The following is a 25,618-nucleotide window of genomic DNA, read 5'->3' as shown; positions in this document are numbered from 1 at the left end:
CTCACACTCATAAAACTCACATACAATCATGTTTCAACTATGCTTTAAAGAAATTCCTTGCATCTTTCAAAAAGTTGGTGGAATTTAAGATTAGGTACAAAGCTTGAAAAAACTCTTATCTTTTGCTGAAAACAAATCACACAGCTCTACATGAAAATCCTAAGAGGAATATCTACATTTACACAAACTTTCCAACTATATCTACCAATTATTTTCTGACATTTCCAGTTGTAAAAAACTATGCTTTTTAAGATCCATTATTACCTTATATCCAGGTCCTAACTGATGTATTGCAAAAATCTGTGCTGGGTTGAGTGCTTCAGTGAATACATATACAGCTCCAAGTTGGCCACAGAACACTCTATTAGCATCAGCAGTCTCCGAAGAGCCAAGAAAACATTTATCATAGCTCTGCATAAAAAAGAGGCAATGTTAATGAACTTCAGTTATACAAACTATACAATGAAATAATATGTATGTATGGCTAATGAAGCAAAATATAAGGAAGGCTGTAATTAAGATAATAAATCAATCATTTCATATTTCAATACCTGATTACCTGTAGTGAACAATTTCATTTTGAATATAGTAGCATTTATTTATATATGTATACAGGTATATATGTGCTCAGTATTATAATTCTGTTAAGACTGACTAGTAGGATTTGTTTTTATTGTTTGCCATATAATAGAGAAAATTAAAACAGTACATTCAAGTATCAAATAACCTTCCCTATTTCCATCTAGAAAATATGAAAGCTGGAAGTTGCTTCCTTATAATCAGAACTATCACTGCTACTCAAATAGTTGAGTAATTTCTAAGTTAACAAAGAACATGTTCAAATACACTATTCCCCCACTGTTGTGCCAACAAAGCTAAACAGCTCCTACTCCAGAGCTGGTTCATATCTGAAATCATTATCCAAGATCACATGATACACTTGTAGCAGAAAAACAAGTATGAATCTCTAGTTTCCAACTTGTGCAGAATCTTCTTCCCTGACCACTGCCTATAATGATTTTGTTTGACCTTAAACTCCCCTTCCGACTTCTTCCACAGTCAAAAGATTTGTTATTTTCCATTCCTCCTTCCCACAACTGTCCCTCCAGATGCACAAAGGTTTCCTGTAATTCTCCATCTTTCCATTTCCTACTACTCACTACATGCAGCGGTGTTGTTCTTTCAGATTAAATTTATTTTATAGAAATTAGGTTTTCTTCTGGTGCTTACAAGAAAAAAAAGCTTTCAGATGAAACAAAGTTTAGAACTTAACTGTCTAGAACAAAGATCTGGTGAATTACAAAACAAGCAGCAGCACAAAGTACTACATTAGCAGCACTACATTGTTTGCAAGGCTATTCTCTCAGCTTCCTTGTGTCACATGTACTTTATTTAACAAAAACATGGAACATAGATGGCCTCACTTTTTGAACCAACTAGTAGAATCTGCATTAGGAAGCCTGCTTTCTCATCTCTCTCAGCTACTCAGATTCACCCAAATAAAAGTTTTAATCAGTCTGGAGAATGGAGTCAAAATGGTTAACTGCTAATGCCACCAATCTACGTGGATAAGCCATTAACAAGGAAAAAGGGACTCTTGTCTAAAGAGGCAGGAGTTTGTCACCTGCATCTTTATTTCAGTGTCTTCCAGGGTACACCCTAAAATTGTAGACTGAGATATTTCCAGTTCTTGTTTGGATACAAGCAGTAAATTTCAGATATTTAAAAATGACATGAAAAGATAAGAGAAATGGTAATGTTAGATCTATCTGGGAAAAAAAATCATAGGCTCTATCAAGACAAAACTTATCCTTAAAAAAAATTCAACTGAGTCCTTTCATTTTAAACTCAGTAAGCATTTTATTAATCTAAAAATATTTTAATCAACATGAATTATTAAATAGTAGTTTTGACACAGTGAACAACTGAAATGACAATGAAATGTCTTATCTTCATTATATTTAATGTTTTAAATACCAATCTGTGACATTAGAACTGTTAAAAGATTTGTACATTTTTAACTTCACATGAAACTTCACAAAGAAAGAAAACCTGTTCTCATTTTCCTTTTATTCTAGTTCCACAGTGACAGACAATACTGTTCTTTATATAAAAAAAAAAGTCTTCTTTCCATTATCAAAACACTATCTTGAACTTTTTTTCATATTCTGTATCTGCCTCAAAAACTGACCCCAAATTAACAACAGAGTTCCTCAGTTTCTGTTCAAATGAACATTAGCTTTTTAGCTGTACCAAGATTATGAAATATTTTTCAATTTTTTTAATCTGGTATTTCCCTCAGTTAATTCCACTGTTTTTTCAAGTTTTCATTTTTTAATACTCCTTTATATTTCTTTAAGACAAGAAACACAAAGCCTAGTTGGAGGCCTGTAGCTAGCGGTGTCCCCCAGGGGTCAGTACTGGGTCCAGCCCTGTTCAACTTCTTCATAAGTGACCTGGATGAAGGGACAGAGTGCACCCTCAGCAAGTTTGCTGCTGATGCCAAACCAGGAGGAGTGGTGATACCCCAGAGGGCTGTGCTGCCATTCAAAGAGACTTGGACAGGCTGGAGAGGTGGGCAGAGAGGAACCTCATGAAGTTCAACAAAGGCAAGTGCAGGGTCCTGCACCTGGGGAGGAATAACCCCAGTCACCAGTACAGGTTGGGGGTTGACCTGCTGGAAAGCAGATCTGCAGAGAAGGACCTGGGAGTGCTGGTGGACACCAAGTTAAGCATGAGGCAGCAATGTGCCCTTGTGGCAGTGAAGGCCAATGGTATACTGGGGTGCATGAGGAAGAGTGTTGCCAGCAGGTCGAGGGAGGTGATCCTCCCCCTCTCCTCAGCCCTGGTGAGGCCACATCTGGAGTACTGCGTCCAGTTCTGGGCTCCCCAGTACAAGAGGGATGTGGCACTACTGGAGAGAGTCAAGTAGAGGGCTACTAAGATTAAGAGACTGGAGCATCTCTCTTATGAGAAGAAGCTAAGAGAGCTGAGACTGTTCAGCCTGGAAAGGGGATTTTATCAATGTGTTTCAGTATCTGAAGGGAGGGTGTCAAGAGGATGGGACCAGACTCTTTTCAGTGGTGCTCAGCGACAGGACGAGAGGCAACAGGCACAAACTGAAACACAGRAAGTTCCGTCTGAATATGAGAAAAAACTTTCTCACTGTGAGAGGGTGACAGAGCACTGGAACAGGTTGCCCAGAGAGGTTGTGCAGGCTCCTTCTCTGGAGATATTCCAAACCTGCCTGGACATGATCCTGTGCAACGTGCTCTAGGTGACCCTGCTTGAGCAGGGGGGTTGGACTAGATGATCTCCAGAGGTCCCTTCCAACCTCAACCATTCTGTGATTCTGTGATAAAGTATATTTCCTAAAGTATATGTCCTTTCACTTGTATTAGCTGTAGTATTATTTTTATGTTTTATATATAAAAATATTAATGATATAATCAGATCATCTAATTAGTAACACAGCGAGATTTAATAACAGAAAGAAGAAATAGAGGTATTGCAAAAAAAGACCTGGAGGGATCTTTTACATTTGGATTAAGGTTAAATTTTAGCACAGTTAAGAGAAATGCTTGGAATGTCTTTAATGAGAAGAATTTTACAAATATTAAAAAAAAAATTCCTCTGGAAAATGTTTTCTAAAAAAAATGTATTTTTTATGTATACATATCATTGAAGATGGCAAGAACTGTGTGACACTTGGAAAAATGATTCTGTGATACAGCAAAGTTTTTACCCTGGAAAAATCACAGATTTGCCGAATTCTCAAAATTAAGACCCACAATGAAACTGCCTGTCAAATTATCTTACAATGTCTTTATATAAGAAAAGTCTGCAAAGAGTAAGATGCACTTTGACCTCCAACTATACATGCAGACAACAATACACAACTCCTACCTATATCTTCCCTTTCTGGATTATCAATATCTGTTTCTATAACCTGAATTTCTAAATCTATCAGGAAAATCTAGTTGAAGAGTTATGCACAACATATGATGTAAAGAAAGAGAAATGACTAGCTGACTTGCATAATTTTTTCTTTCCCCACAAAGCGTATTATGGTACAATATTTTCATCTCACACTTGTATGAGACTTAATAAATTATATAGTGGAGAGCATGAAGGTAGAAGATAACAGATAAACTGGATAATTGCTCAAGACTTTTTAAGCCACTACTTTAAAAAACTCAAGCTCCRTATGAAACAGGAAAGTTTCAATACAGGTAGAACATCAGCTTCTCCTTCTAGCTAATTTAAAATAGTGCAAAATTGTCCAAGTATTCACTTCCCTATTTTCCTTTTTAGCTCCTCCACACACCCTTACATTCATATATCTTCCCTAAATTTCTCCCCTCCCAGTTTCTGCTCTATTTCCTGCTTCTGATCTAATAGATTTTTGTTATAAAAATATATTGAGAACTAATGATACCTGGTATTTTTCATAACTTAAAGTCTACCATCCAGCAGACATAAAGTAAAACCTTATTAGAAACTTAAAATCCCTATATCAAAATGGCTAAAGCTTGGTAAACCAAGCCTGCCTTAAGAAAAGACTGTGCTCTCTGTGATATGAGAAAGTAGAGAGGAGTACTGTGAGGAAAACATGAATAAATTAGCTATCCCTGCTAAGAGCAGTTTAACTTCCACATAGCTCTGAATGAAGAAAACACTGAAAATAGGAGTTTCTCTTCTCCACCACCCTTATTTTTAAATAATGAAATGCAATTCCTCAAGATCCATCAATAAAGAATTTTTCATTTATAAAGAAAACAAAAAGCATTAATTTTAAGAATATCTTCAAATCTGAAGTACACTCACAATTCAGTGACTTTTATCTTTGTGAGAAAGAATCAGACATTTAGACAAATAGATGGATAAACTTAAGCAAGAGTTTACAACTATGTGTAGTCTCCTAGCCCAGTAAATATGGGGTTGCCATTGCCAGCAATGGAATGCAGGCTTTATAACAACAAAGATCTGAGAACTTGTCACGCTTTGTCTGGACTTGTCCTGGCCTGCCTGGAGCTTTGCGTTAGCTTCTTCAGCTGTAACAGCAATTTCCTAATGACCAGGTGACTATTGCCTAATTTGTTTTACTTTTGCTTAGCTTTGCATAATTGCGTAGCATAATTTTTGTATAGATGGTAGTAACAAGCAGCTACTCTACATGGAATGAAATATTTATCACCATAGCATAATGATGCAGTGTAGAGAAATACAGGCCTAGTGTGACAGCAGAAGTGTTGAAAGGGCGGACACGTGATACACTGTAGAGGAGCAGAGATATGGCATGATACTGGAGGCCCTAGGGCTATAAACAATGCATCAGTAGTCAATTACTGATACTTTAAGAAATCCAGCCTTGGAAACTGGGTAAAACCAGCTTTGCACATCACAAAAAGAACAAAAAACCAAACATCCAACATATGTAAAACACACTATATATAGTAAATTTGGGTGTAACATGGAATTGCAGACCAATGGAGAAAGCAAGATTTAAAAGCATGTTAGCACACATGCAAAGATGACCCCATGAGGATCCAAGCATGAGGATTGAAGAAACCAACATCATTCTCCTCCCAAAGCACTTAGGATGCTGGCAATTCACTGTACCCACCTGCCCCCAGTTTGCAGCCATCGACCTCAGGACCCAGAGGGGAAATGGGGAATGAGCACAGCATCAGAAAGAGGGGTAGATACTAGGGGGTAGATTGTGTATACAATTTTAACCGTTTATCAATTGAACTATAAATGTCGGTATTATTGTAACCAGACTAATCATAATTTTTCCATTAGACTGTTAAGACTTTAATTAGAGTAACAATGAGCTCTTGGCTTTGCATGTAAGATGCATTTCCTTCTGCCCAAAACAAAATTTTCAGTGCAACACTGGTGCAAATTCAAGCAACCTAGTCTGAAACTTGGATGCACCAAACTGGTAACTTAACAAAGGGCTTTATATGATCTTACTCAGATCTCACATGATAAGCATTTGTCAATTAAGGACTACAGATTTCCCTGACAAATAACTAGTAACTTAAGACAGATCCTCCGAGATCTCGGCTGACTTTTGAAACCTCACATTCTCACCCATCAGAGAGTGTTTAGATTACCAAGAAGAATCCACGTCCTGTGAAAACTGAAAGCTTTGCCTTTTCTTGTTAGTATCAGTTCTATAAGGAAAACACAGAATGGTCATCAGAAGCTCGGACAAGCAGAGCCCTCTTACTTTTATTAATACTTAATATTTAAACTCTATTCCTTTCAAACACAACTTTGACTCTAGGATTTGGCAAAGGAGGATGAGGAAAACCATGACACAAATTAATTTCCCTAAGTACAAAACAGCTTCCTTAGCCTAGAAAGGAAATCAGTCAGAACCAGCTGAGTATTATATCATAAATATGAAATAAGAAACTGCGACAAGCTGATGAATCAAGCACCTCTGAACATCCAGCACAGGCTTATATGAGGGCAGAGCACAAGAGATGATTATTTTGTCTGCCTTCCCCATCCAAACCTTTGGGTCAGAAAAAAAGAGTGTCAGTTTTCTACATCATGAGATGTACACCTCTCACCTCTTCCAAGGCAGAAGATAAGAGAAGGATGCATGATTTATATGATTTCATTAAAGTAATTTATATATATATATAAAAACCCAACAATCTGAGGCCTGACGCATTCCCTTTAAGAATATACAATTTAAACTCAGTCCATTTAACTGATTCAGGGGTACTTACAGGTATACTTAACCGTCTGGTAAACATGAATGGTTTCTGCCTGTGCTACAAGTAGACATTATATCGCTCTGTCTTTGCTCTGAGCTGAACTATGAGTAGAACTATGCAACTGTAGAGTGCTGTGTCAAATCAATATATTATGTCTTTCAATATCTTTTAATAGGCTTGGACAGGCAATAAAGGAGCACATCTCTCTGTAAAAGTTTACTACTCAAAAAAATTCTTCGGTATTTCAGGGATGTAATTTGTAGCAGTTAATTTGTATTTGTTAACAGTATTAATTAAATATTAATTCCTTAATACTTAGCACTGTGTCTTTAATATTGGTCAACTGTCTATTCACTAATGTCAAGTCAACCAATAAAAGAATCAGAATATACTTTTACTGTGAGACAGACCTTAGATGGTTGACTTTGCTTAAAACTATAAATCTCTTAACATTTTTCCATGTTTCTCTTTTCCAACTCTAATTTTTTCCTTCATCTTTGTGTGCCTTGTTATCTGTCTTAAAACTAAATTCTTCAGAAAAGAGATGATCTCTTACTATATTTGCATAATACCTAAAACAATAGGACTCTGGATCATAATTCAGGCTACTCAGTTCTACAGCAATTAAAAAAGTACTTAATATTCATGCTCAGTCAACACAAACACCATAGAAATCTTTAACTCAATTTAAAACAACTCCTCTTCAACCAAACACAAAACTTAATGTGATATAAAAATGTGCATTTTTTTATGTATGGGCAGCATGTATAATCATTTGGCTGAATGAATCAGGTTTTTTTCAGAAGTACTTAGAATGACTGTTAGCTAATTCTGTAAAATCCACCACCACAGTAATTTCCTATGGAAAAAGCTAAATATTAAACTATTGTTATCATTGTCCTATACACAATACCACATATTAAAAGTATTAGCTATAAGTCTCTACAAATCAAATCTCTGCAAATTTCATTAGAGTAGCTATTCAAAATACATAAAAACCTATTACAGTCTGAAGAAAAAAGTGAATATTTTATTAAATACATAACTAAAGAAGACAGATTAAAGGACAGAGTTAAAAAATTACAGAAAAATTTGCAAAGATCTACAGAAAATAACTATAGAGTACCTTTTCTATTTCTTTTTCAATTTATTTTAGAATCAAACATTCTATTGTGCTGAAAAGCTATGAAAAAGGAACAAAATAAAATCTTACATCATTTGTGTTAACATGCCAGGCCATGTCACCATAGGATACCAGCTGACCGTTCACATAACACCGTATTTCACTGTTTCTCCAGCGATTATAGATGTGTACAATACTTATCATGTACCACTGAAAAGAAATGAAAAATTAGTATATAGTGGCAGTGGTTATGCTATAAAAAAATGTAATGATTGGCATTAAAAATAAATGACTAATCTTGTAAAGGTATACAAATGGATGAATCCTCACAATCCACCTAAAATTAAAAGTCAAGCAGTGGAATTTCAAGTCCAGTCAGTAGAACTGCATCTAAATATAACAGTGTACCTACCTCAATCCCTTAATGGAATTAGAGCCAAAGATGCATGCATACAATTACAAAAGATGAAACACTTCCATTCCTGAAAGTGTAATTTAAAAAATATACACTGTACACTGTAATGTAAAACACACAGCTGAGGTCTGCAATCCAGTTCTACACTCACTTACGTTAACAATTTTCATATCTCTCTGTCTATCATAGCTCTCTGACAGAAAATTATTAAATAAGAAAAGAAAAATTCACAACAGCAAATCTTACAGCCCAGTTTAGGAGACAGTCCAGATTGCTTTATAAGATTTTCTTTCTGTATTCTTTATCACTCCACCAATTTTGGACAACTGTCATACCATTTAAAAAGTATTATTTAATCAAATCAAGAAAGCAACCCAGCAAAATGCCTACAACTATGGACATCTTTGAAATAAATCATTATGTCTCCGATGAACAAGTTTAAGAAGAAAAAAACTTAAGTTTCCTTTAAAATCCAACCTTCAAATTAATCTAAGATCACACACTGGGAACAGAACTTAAAGCTTTGTGATCTGCAATTCAACTCATACATAAGTATAACATGTGTCTGTATTATTTCAAAATATATACAAAGCAGAAGAAAATGGACGTACTGGAGACAGGCCAGCTTAGCACCATGACGATGATTAAGGGACTGGAGCATCTCTCCTATGAGGAAAGGCTGAGAGAGCGGGGCCTGTTCAGCCTAGAGAAGGGAAGGCTGAGGGGGGATCTTATCAATGCATATAAACACCTGCTGAGGGAGAGTGTAAAGAAGACTGAGGCAGACTCTTCTCAGCAGTGCCCACAGACATAGACAAGAGGCAAAAGACACAAACTGAAATACAGGAAATTCCATTTAAACACAGGAAGAAAGTGGGATTTTGTTTGGGTTTTTTTTTGCTTTTTTATTTAAACTGTGAGGTTGGTCAAACACTGCAAGAGGTTGCCAGAGGGACTGTGGAGTCTCCATCCTTGCAGATGCTCAAACCCAACTAGACATGGTCCCGGGCAACCTGCTCTAGCTGACCCTACTTGAGCAGGGGGTTGGACTAGACTATTTCCACAAATCCCTTCCAACCTCATCCATTCTGTGATTCTACAAAAAATGCAGGTCACTTGCATTGAAAACACTACTTCATATTTTAATAATTATAGACGGCAAGCACAAATTTATCACCATCAAAAATATCTACATTTAGAGCAATTACTCATCAGCTAGCAATTCAAGACATTTTATGAGCACCTCAAAAGATCCAGCCATACTGAAAATTTTATTTATTCAATTAATGGCTCATATCGCAAAGGTTGCTTTTATCTTTCCCTTTTTGTTGTAGTTATAGTAGCTGTCTTGCAGATTTTATCATTGGACTTACCAGGAATAAATGTGCCATTATTCTATTAAGTATCTTACTAATTATTTGGAATAGTAATTTACTAGTTACTTGTCTTTTCCTTTTTGGCATCTTCTTTAATTATTGCCTTTGATTCTTATGTTAGCCAAGTCTCTTTTTTCAAAACAGAGACTTTCTGCATCCCTAGGGGTATTATTTTAATTATCTTGTTTGACAGTTACTCAGTTACCTCTAGGAATACTTAGTACATGCATTTTCATAAAAATAAGGTGCATGTCCCCACAGGATTTAGCCCAGTTAACAAATGTCTTCAAAAGTAATAATATGTTTTCAAAGCCAGAATAACTTGAGCTAGTTATACAGTATGCTCTTCTTATCTATATGACCTTGACTGCCAACCACCACACTAGAAAGCAGCATTTCAGATACTCTGAGTAGATGTAACCCCTCATAATTAACCACTTTAAGCAACAGGCCAACTAGTTTAAACTCCAACAGCTTGATTTATGTGATCTTATGTGACTTTTTTACTATCTCATATAAACCATTTCAACATCCCAAATCTAAACACATCTCTGGACCTCTGCTCCACATCCTCCTAAAACTGAGTGAAATTCTTTGAGACACACACATAAGTCAACAAAAACAACACAAGTCCCTCATGCAGAAACTGTATTATTTATTTCATTCATTTCTAATGTGCTCTGGCATTTGGAGAACCTCATGGATAAAATACAAACCAATTATTTACTGATAATTGGTAAACCCAACTATGAGAATTTCTGAATACCATGGCTCAGTTAGATGCCTACTCTAAGGTGGCCATCTAGGCTTCTTAGGTAGCCAGTGTAGCAGGATGAGCACTTGCAGCAGGCATTAAATCCCATTCTCCAAGTCTTAGACACATTTGCAAAATATTTTGCTGCAGATGCCTTTCTCTTCCTCAGATGACTAGTCGAGATGGCTAACATTCAGGGAGGATTTATCTCCTAACAACTGATTTAAAAAATCTAGATAGTTCTCACTATGAAAAAAAAAAAAAAGTGAATAGAAAATGTGTTCATTTTGTAACCTCACCTTCTCCTGTTCTGCCTTGGTAAGAGACCACATTAAAGTTTGTTTTTCCATAGACAACATGGAAAATAGAGAAATTCATGGGTTTTTAAATGTGACCTGCCTCAATAAATCACTGATATCTTCAATCATTTAAATTTTCTTCCATCTTGGCTGGTTTTACAATTACATGTCTTAGAATATAGAATAGTTGTCAAGAAATTGGAGAAGCCATTCTTTAAGTGGTTGAGATTGCTTTCTTCTACGCCAATAATACTATCATCTGTAGTATATGCCATACCATTCTTATGTTTATAAAACAGTGAATTGATTACTACATTTTTCATGATTACTACATTTGTCATAAAATTTCAATTTTTTGAAAAAGTACTACATAATGCATGTAGTTTGGATGTACACAAGAAGCATCTGACTGATATATGCATTGTACAAAGTTTCTCTTCTTCTACCCTTTGATTTATTAAAAATTTCATATTCTGCACCTGTTGATCTGTTTTCCTCAGTACACAGCAATTATGGATACAGTTGAAAATGCTGTAGGCAGCTTCTCCTTATTTACTCTTGCAAGGTAAGTGGTATAGTCTGCTAAGTAACATTTAAATATGCAGCCCTAACCATTTTTGATCATTAAGAATGCAATCATAGCATATATAAGACTGTATTTTACAAATGCCAGTTTCCTATTCAGTTTTCAACTTAGATAATTAAACGGAACTACTTCTTAGAGTTTCTACCTTTAAAAAAAAAACACAGATGTATACATAACAGGTATATACATTTCTTTTTATATTAAATTAATTTTTATACATATATATATATAAAATTTATAAATATATAGATATAGTTTTCAAAACATGACACCTTGCATATGTTAATCCTTCTGTCTCTTCCAGTTGGATACACTTCAGTGTAAGCAGTAAGCACACTGATTCTTGAATATAAAGTTCAAATCACAAGTGAAATCTTTTCAATAAAAGTGGCTATTAAACTTTCAAAGAAAAAGAAATGTTTAAACTTTGTATCAGTTACATACTGAAAGCCTTGCTTTTCCTTGCCACTTGAAGAATGTGATGCTAAAACTGAACAGAACTCGAGTAATTCTATTTGCAGGCAAACTTCAGCAGTTTTCTCTTGCATTTATTTCAAGTTGCAAAGGCAGACATGAAACAGATTAAGTACTACAGAGCGGGCAAGCATTCTAGTATTGATAGCTATAATTATTTTAAAGAAAAGACTGTATACATATATGCTACGTATTAAAAACTCCCTTTATAAATCCATCATTTCCTCTAGGTTCTCACTTTCACTGTTTGAAGATGATCTTTTTGCATTAAAACATGAGTAAAATAATGCAGGTGATTTTTTAATTTGATAAAAAGGGAAATAAGTATTCAAAACAAAAATCTGACCTTATCTTGTTAGATCTCTTCTGTCTCTCATCAAGTAAAAACTGAGCACACACCCAATTAATTAGTATCCAATTTCTTTTTAGACTTCTCAAGACAGTATCTTGCTATAAGTTTCAGATTTACTTGGTGACTTGCTCCCTGAGCTGAGGCAAGTAGACACAGAGCCTATTAATATAAAAAAACCTACCTCTATGTATCAGAGAAAATAAAAACAAGAAGTTTTTCACACATTGATTTTGAAATCAGAAGCACAGAATAAGTAAAAAAAAAAAAAAAGCTTATAGCAAAATGTATTTTGCCAACAATCCTGCAGTTTGCAGTAGCCCCCAAATTATACTGTATGCTAATAAATTTCTAAAGATTATTTTCATATTTATTTTCTAGATTTAAAAAAATGTATTTTCACTTTTCCTCCTAAAAAGTTACAGTTATCAGAAAGGAAAAAAAAAAACTCTACTAGTCAGACAACAGTATGTAAGACTATCTCACTTCTTGTGTGTCCAAGTAAATAGATTTATTGGGAATACTAGATTAAGGACATACTGCTACGGCTTTGGCTTCTAAAGTCATGTACTGCCAGTCTAATTTTTTTTCAGGAAACAATGAACAAAGTGTTTTTGCAAGCCAAAAAAACCCCCGCCACAAAGCAAATTTTCTTTCACAGATTCTACTTCAGAAAGGAATAGTCACTATAAATTCAGCAAAATATTCATAACTCAGTCCAGAAGCTTAATTGGTAACTACGCTAACCAGAAACTAGGTGCATAGTGTTCGATTAGAGCTCTGCTTTAATCAGTGCTTCCTTTTCAAAGCTTCCATATTACCTAACACAAATCTCATAGAAGAAAAATTTCCTTGCCATCTCTTTCCTTCAAAGGTTAATTTCCACTAAGTGCAGATGATTTTAAATACTTCTATCCCAACAGCTGGTATTCATTGCAATGGTACTATTAAAAGCTGTACTTTTTATAACTATGTACTTACATATTCACAGTTCTGATATTTCATAGCAGGAATAGGCTCACAACCATAAGACCCAAGTTTTATCCATTTATCTTCTATCTGTGATTTTTCTTTTACAGTGCTTTAAGGGCATTTCTGGCAACATACTACCTTGGTAAACCTGCCCCTGCGTACAGCTTAAACTTAATAAACAACTCATTCATTTGGAAATGAATAGTTCATTAATCATTTGTTGCAGCCCTGTCCGCAGATCCTATAAGAAACCAAAACGAGCAAGAGAGACTCCCGCGSATAGTGTTGGAGCTCATGTCAAACTTTAGCAAAATGATATGATCTATAAAGAGACTATCTTTTCTCATGTCAACCACCGTTCACTGTGCACGCAGCTTTTGATTTACTTAACAACACATATCTTTAACATCACATATCTTAACAGTACAAGTCTCTTTCCTTTCATGCGATAGGCTGGAATCTCTAGCACAGCTGCTATTTCAGAGCACCATCTACCTCGGACACTCTGACCTGCAAGGCAAGCTCTCCAAAAAGCACCTACCTTTTCTTTATGTACAGGTACACGTGTGCGCGCACACACATGCACACACCAGGAACAGAACCATCTGAAGTAAAAAATCTGCTATTTTGCTCTTTTGCCTCTTGCACTTGAAATAACTAAATTTACATTTTAAACTGTTACTTATTTTTATTGGGTGAAAATATTAAAAAATTGTTTAGTCCTTGTGTCATATTTGTAACTAATATAAATCTAGATAAAATGATCAACGTTGCTTCTCAAAGTTAGTTCCCACAATACAGGATGACATATTCCACTGTGTTAAAGTCTGTATTGCCTCCTCATTAATAGAAAAATAAAGGTCCTTCTGAGCTTCCTGCTCACTTTATTCATATCCTTTTATCCCTGTCTTTTAACCAATATCAGTTCTCTTATTCCATGATAGTTTAATTTCTTTAAAAGCTTTCAGAGGAGTAGAGTGCCTGTAGTAGAGTGCCTGTTCCCAAACACAGTTCTCAGGCACAGTAAGAATCCTTCACGTAACTCAACGGAACTGGGAGACAAAACTGCCATGTAAAATAGGACATTGCTTTGTCCCTGATACGTTGTATTTATCTATGTGTTTACTAACCCCTCCTTCCCATTTTTTTAATTGTTTCCACCCATTTTCATGTTTCAGAAATCAGACGCAACATTAGGTAATCCTCTAAACATCAATGAAGGCTATTTTCCTTCCTCAAATTTGTACCATTTTCCATCAACCATGTCTTTAACAAAATAGTTTATATACCACAATTAAGAGTTTGGCTAATTTCATATTCAAATTCTTTTAGAATTTGGGGGTGACTACTGCATGGTCCTGACAACTAATTACTATCCCTTTTATCGATTTCTATACCTCTTCCACTGACATTTCAATTTGAGATACTTCCTCTGACTCATTCATATTTAGTCTCCTCTTGCAGTGAACAATGATGCAAGTAAATCATTTAGCTTTTTTGTTATGATGCTATATTCTTAAAGGGCCCCTATTAAGCCTTAGTCATCTAATTGCCCCTCTGGACTGAAAGAAAAACCGTTATCTTATTGTTTTACATATAATTTGCTACAACTTACACTTTTCTAGGTTTTCTTCATTTTGATACAAATTCCACCTTCTGAAGGACTTCTTTTTACTTAGAATAATCTCTACTCAACTATTTATCCGTGCTCAGATACATTTTGAGAAGCTTTTAAATTTCTTTTTTTTTCCTTTTTTTTCCAAGAATGGTCTATTTACTCTTAGCCTTTTGCACTTTTGCCTTTAAGCAATACCTCTACCACTATCAAACACTTTCACCTTTTAGATACTCCTTTTATTTTTTTAAGAAGTTGCCCCACTTTTTTTGCAGTTTCTTTAAAAAAAATCCTGCAAATCCAAGCATTGTTCAAGTCAAAAGCCAAGCAAGAGTCAACTCTTTTGAGTCCTCAAACAGCTTCCAAAAGAACAGAAAAACCACAAATGTTTCTGGTATTTAAGAGTTTGAAATTTCATGCCACCCAAACAATATCAAAGTAATGCAAGCTTTTCTTTATTACTATACTTTCTAATTTTCAGCTCTTCTGATTTTCCCCAGTACACAGCAATTGTTACAACCATCCTCATCATGTGCTTGAATTATATTCAAATAGTATGCTCCTCCTATTTAGTCACTGAATTTCAGTGCATGGAAATTCTGTTATTTAATGTTACAATAAAATTACCTATCTGATTAGACTAAGTGTTCTTTAATACAGGGCATCACTTCTCCAGTGATAAGATCTCCCCATCTCTTCACTCTTAATTATGCACCATTTGAAATGTGTGCCCACTGACTGTCTCTGTTTTATGATGCTGTTAAAATACAGTAATTAAAACCTAAAGTCATTGCTTAATATGCATCTTAAACTTTTATATTTGGATTACATATTGTTCTGTCAGTGGTGGCAAAAGATACAGTTAAAAGTTGGAAGATCTTCACACAAACCTAATATTTTTCTGATCTGCCTACATAAAGCTGTCTGACTAGGCAGATTGAGTATATAAATTTACTGCGACAACAGAAATAAAAACAATCATTACTCAGAAGATTAATGAGGACAATGTTTCTGGCAAAACCTACTGCTGAAATGCCTAGATCTGTAAGTGAATGGCCAGAAAAACAATATGTGTTTGATGACCAAATCACACTTGTAAAACTAAAACATAGACAGACCATGAGCTGCTTTGTAAATGGCTATATCTTTTGAATACATACCTATATATCCAATGTACGAACAGTGGCACCAATGTAAACCCCAAACAACAAGAAGAAAATCAATGTATTCTTTAAAAAGGATATGTTTTGACTTATGTTAGAGACCAGAATTGTATCTGACAGGTTTTCCTTCCTCCGTTATAGTTCATGTACATTCACACATACACGCACACAAAAATTATTAATGGAAAAATTCATATGAACTATCTTTTGAAACCACTTGCATTATATATTCTAAAGGACTTATTTTAAATACTTTCTAAAATCTGAACTATGATCCAAGGGTATGAAGCACAATCTCTGAGAAATATGAAACTAGCATGGAAGTTATAATTTGATATATTTCAGCAAATCAGCAGATTATAATTTGAAACTGACATTCATATAATGAGATATACAGTTACTAGGATTCCAGAATTAACTACTTTAAATAGAATAACAGGAACTAAAGTTTTCCAGTGATGGCATAAAGAAATCTCAGAATTAGAAGCAAACTACAGTCATTCATAGTAAAAATTATCAAAAGAATATCTCGCTAAAATATGAAAGACTGCTTCTGTATCAACAAGAAAATAAATGATCAGCTAACTCACAGAACAGAACCCTGAGTTCAGAGTTATTAACAGCATAATCCAAAGCTAACAATTTAATTTGTTCCTAGGTTGAGTGTTTATCAGTAGCATCAAATATGCTGCTTCAAAAGAGAACTGAACTGTCATCAAAACTCTTTTCTGGCTTTAAAATTAAATAAAACTTGCAATGCAGAATCTACTGATGTCAACACATTCAGCAGATATGGGTTTATAAAGCTATATACAACCCTTAGTAATATGCTAGAAAAACAAGTTATTTGTTTAAAAAAAAAATCCTGGAATATACAAAGTACAATTAGAATTACTGATTTTGAATCAGAAATATGAACCAAGAAAAATAGAAGAACATCATGCTGATGAATGAACAATGGTATTTCTTCCCTAAAAGACTGGTTTCTCAAAACAAAACAAGCACTAAAATTCAATACACAATTATAAGGCAGTAAAAAAGAAACGAACTTCACAGCAAAATACATACAGGGCTGATATCAATGACAAATACATAAGGCTCCACGCAAAAGCCAGCGCTTAAGCCAACTAACTGAAAGCTGGAAGCCGAAAGAATCATTGTTTTCCTAGGAGTACTAGGCATATAGCAGAAACGAACATTAACATGTTCTAGAGAAATAATCAACATTTACTAAAAAAAATGAGACATCGCAAAACACCACTGATACAGAAGAAAGCACAAAGCCTTATTTCTCCCAGCAACAGATAAAGCACCTCAGTCACTGCCAGAAGAATCATCCCAGGCATCGGCACCAAATTCACCACATACAGAATGTTCACAAATAGAATGACTTTTATAACGTACAGAACTTTTAAAAATAAAATGCAACCATTTTACAAATATTTAAATTCTTCTGCATTTAAAGCTAAATGAGCAGTATTTTTTTAAAAAAAGTTGGCTTTATAGAAGTGTTACTTCATAAATGATTGTATTTTTCTTGACCTGATTTTTGCCTTGATGTATGCATGACAGTTAGAGAAACTACTTATAAGTAAAAAATTATAGATTATTAATAATACTATAGCACTAAAGGAATTTTACTTCTTCCTTCCAGAAGCGTTCTGTCACATTCTCAATGTTATTCTTTATTGTGAATACTACTTTGCTTACCTTACGTGGCTGAAAGTCATACTTCACACAGTGCTGGAAACCTTTGCCTTTTGACTTCAATGATGTAACTATTAAGCAGTTGCCAACAAAATGAGCAGAATACCCAACACCTTTGCTAGTGCGGAAACTGAAAAGAAAGAGTTATTAATGCAACTGTAAAAAGGGGAACTATTGATTAATAAAATGAGGTTCAAATACTATTTTAAATTGCTGTTAGAAAGAAAAGAAATTAGTATCTGGACAGTCAACATAATTTCCCATAGAGCCTCTCTCTCTCCACCATTTCTCTTTGGGTGCCCTTTTCAAGGCTACTAACCTTCATCACTAATTTAGCTCCAGGCTACATTCTAAAAATCAGAGGGTTTTTCTTCAGTTCCCAGAAATCCAAAATGGCAAATCTCATATCTGTCAGGTTTTGCCCTTAGTTTCCTAATTCATCTTACTTAAAATAGTAAATCTGGTTTAAGTTGTAATGAAAAATCCATCACAGAACCAAATGCCATGTTTACATTTTGAAAAATGCCTTGCAGTTTTATGGAGCTGGGAGAACAAAGCGGCCAGTTTGAAACACAAGTTACACGCAGGGTAATTACTATGCCAGAGAATGATTTCTTTTTCAGGACTGAAGATTTAGGTAGGATAATGATCTATGAAGCTTTAATCTTCTGAGTTGTGGATTTATTTTTTATTTATCTTTATTGATAAAGAACTATAATTTTAAAAAAGTAACCTTGAAAAGGGCTTCCAACTTTTTTGTGAGCAATATCATAAAGACAGATAATGCATAAAACATATATTTCCATATTTATATTTTAAATCAAAATCATTGTAAAGAGAAATTCTGGAGTTCTTAAATGTCATTTTGCAAAGTTAGTTGGTGGAAATTTATAAATCAAATCACACACAGCACTTTAAAAAAATTAAGTCCAAAACTACTATTATGTCACCTATTCCCCTCTGAAAGCACAATAAAAAGAAGTCTGCTATCATTAATAGGGAGCACACTTAATAAGCCTTTTAGTCTGAAACCTTTTTTTAACTTGTTACCAACTGGGTTATAAAAATAACCAAGAGTTAAAATACAAGGTCTAAATGGTGAACTTCATCTATAAATGCTGTAATTAAGCTGTTCAAGTATAAAAAACAGACATTACTAATTTTGAACATATATATGTACTCTTATAGTCCTGTAATTAACATGTTCTCATTTCTTTAATGTAGGCTACTTTTAAAATAATTTCATAGTATTACAATAATGACATTTTAAATGGTTTCACTGTCGTAACATTTCATCAAACACTTTAACCAGATTTTTTTCTAGGCAAGAGGCACATGGAAATATTAAGTTCAGATTTCAGCTTACTCAATAGCTGCTGAAATTCTCCATCTTTAATCTATCCAACTATAGTAATACAATCTTGATATTAATATGCAGAAAAAAATGTGCAACTATAGACCTGATTCCATCTTCAAAAACATTCAGTTAAATGTCAATATGTACATTACTGAAAAAGAATCAGACTTTCTTCTTTCCTCATTGTCAAGAACACAGCTGATAAACCACTGCCTTCGGAAAAAAACTAGCGCCTTACAAAATAGGATGGTGTGACTGGACCCTGAGGTGTTCAGAGCTTAAATGTTCTCTTGTGAGGGAATTTTTTTCTTAGGGAGGTCAAAAAAGACCAGAAAAAGATTCCAGAAAGAAACTTTTGTTACAATACTTCTATATTCTAATACTTAGAATACTTCTTTTAAATGGGAAAAAAAAATGAGTGATCAAGCTGGAAAGAACATTAATAATGTCTATAGACAACTCTCCTCCTCCTCACAGGGTCCTTGCATGGAGATCCTTACTTCGTCTTGATTTCAGTCAACTTATGAGTTACAGCAAACTGCATCATGATTTCTGGTCCTCGAGGCAGTTTTGTCAGCCTTGAGGCATGGCTTGGTTTGCTCTTTGCCTCTCACGGCATCTTAAGGTGCTGCAAAAGCTTTATTTTCCCAAATTCAGGCTGTGATACTGAATTCTCTCCCTCTCCAGGCCACTCAGCTGCAGGCCTGAAAAGCAGCATCCTCCCCTGCCCCAGCCCATTGTACAGGCTTTCACACAACCCTCCTCGGAGTGCCCTGGAGGGCCCCCTCCTTTAAAATAAATGTAACGTATCATCCATGAATGAACAGACAAAAATAGATATTGTCCATCCCAGCTGACTTCAACAGTGAAGACACTCATCTAAAGAATGATGAAGACATATCATCTAAAAACTTCTCTCTGTAAAACTCTGCAATTCCCCTAAGTGTTTTGAAGGGTTACTTTTACCACTGATCTGCCTTACACAATGACACCCCCCCCCCCAGACAGCTAAGCCCTACAAGAGGAGCAGTGAACAGCCTCAGAGCAGCACATTACCCACGTACACATATAACCTGCACTACCGCAGTACTAGATTTTGCACAATAACATGAAGATTAAACATGCAAAATATAGCTTTTACAATATGAACAACTGGACATGTTATGGGCTAGTTTCAAAATTTTATTTACCTCCTTGGGGCTTTAGGGCATTATTTTAACTCAGAGAACTTTTAACTAGGGAGTTGCATCTCCCACAATCCCAAATTTGTTTTTGAACATTATATCTTGTCTCTACAAGCTAAAATAGCTTTGGTACCAGAATTCCCTTCTGAAGGATATTAAATAAAATATACAGATTCACTATATTCATACATACTGGTTTAGTATTATTTGCTCAGAGATGTCAAACTAAATGTTTACTTTTTTAAATTACCAAGCAATAACCAATCAGTGTAAGTACCTCCATATCTTTATCCGATAAAAAACATTATTAAAATTGTATAAAATGCATCCTACTACTTTGGAGTAAGAGCTAATAAATACTTTGTTACACATTGAGAACACTTGTAAAAAAACTAAGAAAAGTAATTGGATTCTTGAAGAAATGTCTACACCTTTTAAAATTTTTCCTATTCTTAGTTTTTGCAGTTACTGGACTGATTTTGTCACCATTACGGTCAAACTGTACTGTTCCTGAAATTTTAAACACTGAATTATCCTTCCATTATACATTCTTGGAATTTTGCATTTGAAGACAAGAAAGAACCGAAATACTGAGATCGTAGCTCATTTCTGAGCAGAACAGTTCTTTCCATCTTGGAATAGAATAATTTTCTGAACACGAAGCCTAGCCAATAGGCAACAAGATTTTACCTTTTTTTTTCCCCATGAATTAATATTCTAATGTAAGATCACTTGAGAAACTGAGAACAGAACTATGTCCTCTGTTCACCTCAATACTATAATACACAGATTATGTTAATCTTGTTATTATTTCTTGCCAAATGTAAAGTAGGCTAGGGCTATTCTCTAGGATGCTGCACACCTCTCACCAGTTACCTACACATGCAGAACTTGCTGCATGCAAAGATGAAATGTACAGAAAAGACAATAAAAGCAGTTCTGTCAACACCCATGCAGATTTCTGAGCCGTTAACTACCTCCCGTAGCAGCTGCTATATGCTTTCATTATAGATCATAAAAGTGCTTTAGTTATCAGTTTAGTTTTAGCCAATTTCTCAAAGCAACTACTGGATGTTATTACATTTCAACAGCAGGTAAGCATTTCACATCCACTGCCGAATGATTCCAGTTTCTTTAGCTCAGTATATTATAAGCAATTTAAGATATGAGCACAGTACTGAGACTGGAAATACATTAATTCTTGTTTGGGAAAAAAAGGGTTTCTCTTCTGCTAATTTTGGAGCTCTATTATGTTGCTTTTGCAACTGTTTTGCATTATCGCTATTATTATTAGCTCCAGAGAGGGAATGAAAAGTCTAGAAGGCTTTCTTCAGTACCTTTTTTCTTGTTTCTATATCTGTAAAAAAGTTTTAGCCATTGCTCCATTAACTTAAATGGTTGTGGAACCACTTGGATGTTTTAAGGACAAAAAGAAACAGTTACGACAATCCAGCCTGAGTTTCACCCTGTAATTCCTATATAGAGCCCATTACGCAACTTGAAATAAATCACCTATTAAAAAACATTCAATATTAATACCTGGATTGAGTCTACCTAACTCCAGGCCTTACTTAGAAGTGGTGTCACCCTAGCAGGTGTCACCACCTTTAGCAGAAACAAGTCTAAAGAGCAGACTTCTCAGTTGAATGCTTTAGGTGAGCCCTGAATTTATACTGCCTATATGATGGAGAATCTGCACCTCATTTTTGACAGAACATTTCCAATGATATATTAAACTGCGATTATCATCACACTGTGTCTTAGTATAATTGTGGTAATTTCAGTGATCATTGTATTGTCTGTCCAAAAGTTTGATTTTTTCCTACTTCACTGTCCATCCATTGGATTTCAGATTTCAGACAATCCATCAACATCAGAATCTGCATAAATTCCGAAAGCAGAAGTCAAAGAGAATTCTCAAGTTCATTATAGTTTTTTCTTGGAAAGTTTCATTATAAAATGTGGTTTCCAGAGCACAGTTCGCTCTGGAGTGTTCTCTACATTCTATCCAATTTTTCTGCAATCTCCTAAAAGAAGTGGCAATTCTTAATTGTAGACAGTGTTCTAGTAATGCTTTTGCCAAAACTTCAGGAAGTGATTTTACACCTTTACTCTCTTCTCTACTAGTTCAAACTATCCTTGAAAAAATCACATTAGCTCCTTCTGCTAGAGCAATGAAAAGGCAGTTTAAAGTTAGTTGGTTACCTACAATAACTGTTAATATCCTTTCATAATTACTGCTTTACTTTCATAATTACTTTTCCTAGGTATTTGTTTGGCTATACTAAAATTTGTGCTATTGAACTGTGTTTATCCTACCATTTGAAACTGATTGCTCTGTAACAAAGTATTTTCCTTGTCGTTATTTATCACCCATAAAAATGCCATCAAAAAGACTCCTAACTTTCCTCCAGGACTGTTAACACTCATTTCGTAAGTGGTAAGAAAGCTACAATACTGTTCTAATACACAACTATTAACAGACTGTCACATAGCAGCTGCCCAACACCATCCTTAGACACAGACACAACTACAATGATTTTTTTTTAAACACTTGGCTTAATGTTCTTGAAACAGCACTTAGCGTTTAGCTGATTACAAAACCATAGTAGTTGTCCTTCACATCTGTCAAACATGAAAGCATTCCTTCAGTTCCCTCACTTTCCTTCTCTATTTCTGAGCATAAGGTTTCACATTATGGTCAAGCTGATCTAACAGCACCCTCCCACCAGTATGGACATTCCTGCTCTGGCCACTTCTTTCTGCAATCCAGTGGTATATAAAGTCTAGATCATGCCAAAGTCTCATTTAAAATGCAGCCCCACAGTAATTTCTACTAGTATAACTAGAGGGGTGGTTAATTACGAGAGAAAGGCATCAGGCAAATGGATGGAAACAAGGCCAGCATTTTATAAGCAAGCTCTTAAGTCAGCACCTTGAGAAATTGTGCCCTAAGTTCCTGCTGTGTTGAACTCTAAACCATTTCTGTCTATTACACATTCTACATGATTTTGTGTGAAACTTTTTGGAGTTGTGGGAAAACAAGAGAAAAAAATGCTTTCACCCCACAGCAAGTTTTAACTATGAAGATTTTTTATTTTTAAAATTAAGAAGGACCAAACTAATTGCAGACTGGCTAGTGCTGTGGATACACTAACAAGGCAACGAAACTGTGAAACTGATGAAAATTGCGATCAAAGACTGGAACAAAGAATGCTGCTAAGCAAGATGGACCTGTGCTACTGCTATGGGTAAAAGTTTACAGGGATACTTCTCATTAACACAGCGCTAGTATTTCCTTTTCAAAAATCAACCTGCCAGCTATCTTTAAAGAGCACAGTAAGCCCTAATCAAGATACCTTCAGTCTTTAAGCCCTGCTCAAGCAATGCTCTCAGCATTAATGAATTTGTCAAGTTTCAAATTTTCAGTTTCACACTGCTGTTTTTCATCTTTAGAAATAATGAAGATAAAATGGCACAAGACATACTAGAAGTTAATACCTTGAAAACAGGACAGCATTATGGGAGAAAATCTCACACTTTTTCTGGGAAATCAGCACAACTACATGCCTATCTGAAGTGCCTGTATACTACTGCAGGCAGCATGGGGAACAAATAAGAGGAATTATAGGTCTGTGTACAGATGCAGGACTACAGTCTCACTGATCCATCAGAGACATGGTGGGATAGCTCACGTGACTGGAGTGCTGCAGTGCATGCATACAGGCTCTTTATGAATGACCAGGGTGACAAGGAAGAGAATTTGCTCTTTATGTGAGACAGCAGCAGGAATGTATGGAGCTTTGCCTTGGGAAGGATGATGAGCCAGCTGAGAGCTTCTGGGCTATGATTAGTGGGCAGATCAACATGGGTGACACTGCAGTGGGTGTCTGCTATAGACCACCTGATCAGGAAAAAAGTAGAAGATGAGGCCTTCTTCAACAAACTGGAAGAAGTCTTACATTCACAGGCCCTGGTCTTCACGGGAGACTTTACCCACCCTGATATCTGTGGGAGGGACAACACAGCAAGGTACAAGAAATCCAGGAAAGCATCAATGACAACTTCCTGACACAGGTGACTGAGAAGTTGACAAGAGGAAGTGCTCTGCTGGACATGATACTCACAAAAAAGGAAGAAATGGTTGGGGATGTGAAGGCTGGGGAAGCCTTGGCTGCAGTGACCATGAGATTGTGCAATTCAGTATCACTAAAGGAGGAAGCAAGGCAAAAAGCAGGATCACAAGCTTGGATTTCAGAAGAGCAGACTCTGGCCTCCTCATGGACTTGCTTGGAAAAAATCCATTGGATACAGTCCTGGAGAGAAGAGGGGTCCAGGAGGCTGGTTGATTTTCATGGATCACCTCCTCCAAGCTCAAGTATGGTCCGTTCCGATGTGCAGGAAATCAGGCAAAGGTGGCAGGAGGCCTGCATTGTTGAACAAGGAGCTCCTGACAAAACTTGGACATGAAAAGGAAGTGTACAAGAGGAGGAAGCAGGGCTGGGTCACCCAGGAGGAATAGAGAGACACTGTCTGATTGTGCATGGATGGGGTTTGGAAAGCCAAAGTCCACATGAAGTTGAATCTGACAAGAGACATGAAGGGCAATAAGAAAGGCTTCTATAAGTATATCAGCAGCGAAAGGAAGACTAAGAAAAACATGGGCCGACTGCTGAATGGGGCAGGGGACCTGGTAATAAAGGACAAGGAAAAGATTGAGATACTTAATGCCTTCTTCACATTTTTACTGGTAAGGTTTACTTTCAGGAACCACAGGCTCTTGAGACCAGTAGGAAAGCCTGGAGCAAGGCAGGCTTACCATCAGCAGAGGAGGATCAGGTTAGGAAACATTTAAACAAACTAGATGTTCGACAGTCCATGGGACCTGATGGAATATACCCATGAGTGTTGAGGGCACCAGTTGATATCCTTGCAAGGCCAATCTTGACAATTTTTGAAATGTTATGGCAAGTGGAAGAAAGCAATATCATTCCTATCTTGAAGAAGGAGGATCCAGAACTACAGCCTCACCTCAGTCCCCAGTAAGGTGATGGAGCAAATTCTGTTGGAAGCCATTTCTAAACACTTTAAGGACAAAAAGGTGATTGGGAGTAGTCAGTTTGGATTTACAGAAGGGAAATCATACTTGACCAACCTAACAGCCTTCTATGATGAGATGATGGGCTCAGTGGATGAAAGGAGAGCAGTGAATATTGTTTATTTTGTCTTTAGCTAGACTTTTCAACACCATAACATACTCACAGATAAACTCAAAGACAACTACTCATAGACAACCCTCATAGACATCATATGAGCTGCCTAAGTGGACAGCAAAGTTGACTGAAAACTGGCTGAACTGCTGGGCTAAAAGCTTTGCCAGCGTCATGAGTCCAGTTGGAGGCCAGTCACTAGTTACTCTTCGAACGAATACTGTTTAACATCTTCATTAATGACATGGATGAAGGGACAGAGTGCACCCTCAGCAAGTTTGCTGATGATGCCAAACC

The 25,618-nt window shown here is 35.7% G+C and overlaps 1 protein-coding gene across 1 annotated transcript in view; it reads right to left on the bottom strand.

Annotated features, from left to right (window-relative positions):
• LOC112976558 (neurobeachin) overlaps positions 1-25,618 on the bottom strand; it is a gene marked incomplete at its 3' end in the record, with an annotated part of 203,918 nt that overhangs the window by 157,365 nt on the left and 20,935 nt on the right. The window contains exons 6-8 of the mRNA XM_026087943.1: positions 17,574-17,700; positions 7,951-8,070; positions 265-411 (exon numbers count right to left, since the gene is read on the bottom strand). Coding sequence (XP_025943728.1) covers positions 265-411; positions 7,951-8,070; positions 17,574-17,700 — 394 coding nt within the window. The remainder of the gene's footprint in view (positions 1-264; positions 412-7,950; positions 8,071-17,573; positions 17,701-25,618) is intronic.

This window comes from Apteryx rowi, unplaced genomic scaffold, assembly GCF_003343035.1.
Source record: "Apteryx rowi isolate R43461 unplaced genomic scaffold, aptRow1 scaffold_742, whole genome shotgun sequence".
Lineage (NCBI taxonomy): Eukaryota > Metazoa > Chordata > Aves > Apterygiformes > Apterygidae > Apteryx > Apteryx rowi.
This window is presented reverse-complemented; position numbering and strand designations above follow the sequence as displayed.